The sequence below is a fragment of the Saccostrea cucullata genome, unplaced genomic scaffold, assembly GCF_032062105.1.
Source record: "Saccostrea cucullata isolate Sc308-1 unplaced genomic scaffold, CSIRO_AGI_Scuc_v1 ctg15393, whole genome shotgun sequence".
NCBI lineage: Eukaryota > Metazoa > Mollusca > Bivalvia > Ostreida > Ostreidae > Saccostrea > Saccostrea cuccullata.
This window is the reverse complement of record NW_026917983.1, coordinates 8,428-11,838: the sequence shown is the minus strand read 5'-3', so window position 1 is coordinate 11,838 and position 3,411 is coordinate 8,428. Positions and strand designations below refer to the sequence as shown.

The following is a 3,411-nucleotide window of genomic DNA, read 5'->3' as shown; positions in this document are numbered from 1 at the left end:
CAACGTAACTTCATCGTGACAATCCCCATATTCCTTTACATTTCATTTATCCTTATTTACTTTCGTTCAAGCAAACGCTTGGCTGCCTCTGAAAACCCCTATTTCGAAATGTCGGAGTTGACATAGGCAGCCGCCATATTGGACCCGCTTCAGATTTTTAAATGTTAATATCTAGAGTCAGGATTTATCAATGTTCAAACAAATTATATAGTAAGCATTTTTAGAAGGGTTTCTATTAACATTCCAAAAATGAATGAAAAATATTAAAAAACAAAAAAGTTAGAAAATACGAACTTTTTAAATTCGCTTCCGCTAGCGACCGGAAGTAATGACCACACACGAAAAGGTGATTCGTCACATCTAAAAGTCATCATCTATAATCTCTTACAAGTCTCCAGTTTATATCTTAAACCATTTTCGAAAAAAAGGGGGGACAAAATTGCATTTTAAAATCAGAAAAGTGTCAATAACTTGGAACCAAAGGTGAGTATTCCAAATTTTCCTATCCATGCCACAACTTCATATAATGACGCATAATTCCTGAAATTTTCAATTTTAATTTCCTGAAATCATTTATAGAACGATTTATTTTGAATACACGTGGTATCTCGATCTCGATGCAATATTTCGTCAGACGTATTTTTTGCCAGAGACAGAAACAATTCTGACTGTTTCACTTTGATAATTTATGCACAGAGCCGACTTCAAGTGATTTGCTATGTCAATAAGTGAGTTATGGACTCGAGTTACGGACTCGATCTCCAAAGCAAGCATCCAGCCTGTTAGAGTTGAGCATCAAGTTGAACAAGTTCCACCTTCGAGGATGAGCGAGTTCACATCTCTGTTGATCAGACTGGCACTGTCAGCTGGGCTGTCTCTCGTGTTGGGTAAAATTCTGCTTGATATGATGGACCCCACAAGGAAGCAAAAGAAGGAGGCAGAGAAGAGGGCTAAAGAATTGATGAAAAGAATTGGTGTAACTAATGTAAAGTTGACAGAATATGAGCTTTGCTTTGCGGCTGACTTGATTGAACCAGAGAGCCTTGATGTATCGTGGAGTGACATTGGGGGCCTAGATGATGTGGTCAGATCAATCCAAGAAACAGTCATTTTCCCATTCAAAAGACGAGATTTGTTTAAAGATTCATATTTAATCCAACCACCAAAGGGCCTTTTGTTACATGGACCTCCTGGGTGTGGTAAAACAATGGTTGCCAAAGCAATTGCAAAAGATGCAGGAGCCAGATTTATTAATTTCAAAATTTCATCAATGGTGGATAAATGGTATGGAGAATCACAAAAAAGAGCAGAGGCAGTCTTCTCATTGGCTATGAAATTGCAGCCAGCAATTATATTTATAGATGAAATAGATTCCTTTTTGCGGTCCAGAAGTTCCCAGGACCACGAAGCCACCGCGATGATCAAGGCTCAGTTTATGAGTATGTGGGACGGCATTATTACAGACCCTAAATGTCAGGTCATGATCATTGCAGCAACAAATCGTCCCAGTGACATCGACCCAGCCATTCTTAGAAGATTACCTTGCCAATTTAGCATTAAAAAACCAGAAAAACTTCAACGAATCAACATATTAAAACTTGTGCTGTTATTAGAAGACACAGAGGATTTAGATTATGAACAATTAGGAGAAGAAACTATGGGAATGACAGGAAGTGACCTAAAGGAAGTTTGTAGGGTAGCATCAACCAATCGAATCAGAGAGTTAATCCAGGACAACCAATCGGATAATATCTATAAAGTGAAAATAGACAGACTAAGACCTGTAATGATGAAGGATATGGCGGTTGCTATTGAAAAGGTTTCAAAGTCCAAGTCGGAAGTGTTCACAAGTTTTTCTGGGTTTCAAATGGACTGAAGATTGTTAATAAAAATGGAAACTGATTAAAATGTGTCTTTGATTAGCCAATGACAATTTGTACTCAACTTATGCAGATATCAAATTCTGGATTATCATAATACATATTATAGCAATCCATTGGTTTTAATATTCTTTAATTGAAATTTCTCCCTTTACTCTTTGTATTGTCTTAGAATACAATGTATGTATTTATATATAGTCATTAATTCTGTTTGTATCAGATAATTATTACATTTTTCGACTCTTAAAGTAAGAACATTCCAAAATATGTTTGGTTAATGTCGTGTATCAGAATTAAGGAGTAGAGCATTGATTATGTTGTGAATGCCTCAGGGCTTCATATAGCTATAAATAAGGGAAGGAAAAACACACCCTCCCTAAACACCCACCCACACACATACAAAACGCTTCTGTTATTTATGTGATATCTGTTGCTTGAAAATGTTACATAATTTTTGTTAGTGATTTATTATCATTCTGTTGAATGTTATTTTTAGTGATGGTTCTCATCTTTTAACTGATAAGTTAAAGTACAGTGTATGAGAGTTACATGTACTGAATTAAAGAAACTGGTTATAGCCAGCTTAAAGAAAACGCTATTTAAATACCTCCGATATACAAATAGAAAGAAAAGGATAGAAAGAAAAGAGAAACATCTAACTATATCGCCAGAAACTTTACTGTTGAGTTAAGCCGGCTCAGATACAATTATTCATTGTGTTAAAGTAAAGTTTAATTCATCAGTAATCGAAAATAAAGATAGAAAACATTAAAGATAAAAGAAGATAGAGAGAAGAGGATAGAAAGAATAGACGCAGTGTAAAATTGCCTGGACTATACCGATGAATTAAACCGGCTAAAATACAATTACAATTATATTGTGTTAAAGTGACGTTTAATTCAGATCACGGTGATCAAGTAGAACTTGTTGCATATCAGTCTCAGTAGTGTGTTATATTTTACTACAGTACATAGAGTATTCGTACATAGATTATTCGTAGTTGATTAACTTGTACTTTTATACATATATTACAATTTCTTGTCGGAATTCCATGAATTAAGCAAATAGTAGATCTTAAACATCCAGTCTGGCTTTGTAGCTTGCGGCAAGGGATGTCCATTTCTCTTGTAAGTTAAAGGCTGTTTATTCACAATAGGTATGATGCCAGAGGATGAATCAAAATAGGATAGTAATGTCACGTAGTTTTAATCTTCTTTTAAAGACTAGATTTTTTTGTGGAATGTCAACATATTGATACAAACGCTTGTGGTCTTTGTTACTAAATCTTCGAAAGTCTCCGAGTTTGTTCTTTAAAGAATGTTCTACTAGTTCGTGCATCCATAACGTTCCTGGAGTCTTTTCCATATCCTAAGAAGGCATTGCTCTCGGTAGGCTCTTTTTGTTCTGATGCAGACTGCAAATTTTAAGGACTCTTTTATATTTAGAATATCACTAGTAAGTCCATTCCTTCAAATATTGTAATGCTCAGTCTCTAAAACTCTTGAAACTTGATTTTCATGTGACAAATGTT

The 3,411-nt window shown here is 35.0% G+C and overlaps 1 protein-coding gene across 1 annotated transcript; it reads left to right on the top strand.

Annotated features, from left to right (window-relative positions):
• The first annotated feature begins 622 nt into the window (after nucleotides 1–622).
• LOC134272726 (outer mitochondrial transmembrane helix translocase-like) lies at nucleotides 623–1,939 on the top strand. Its single transcript, XM_062754946.1, has one exon. It carries the CDS (start codon nucleotides 719–721, stop codon nucleotides 1,874–1,876), a length of 1,158 nt encoding a protein of 385 aa, XP_062610930.1. The 5' UTR covers nucleotides 623–718; the 3' UTR covers nucleotides 1,877–1,939.
• The last annotated feature ends 1,472 nt before the right edge of the window (nucleotides 1,940–3,411 follow it).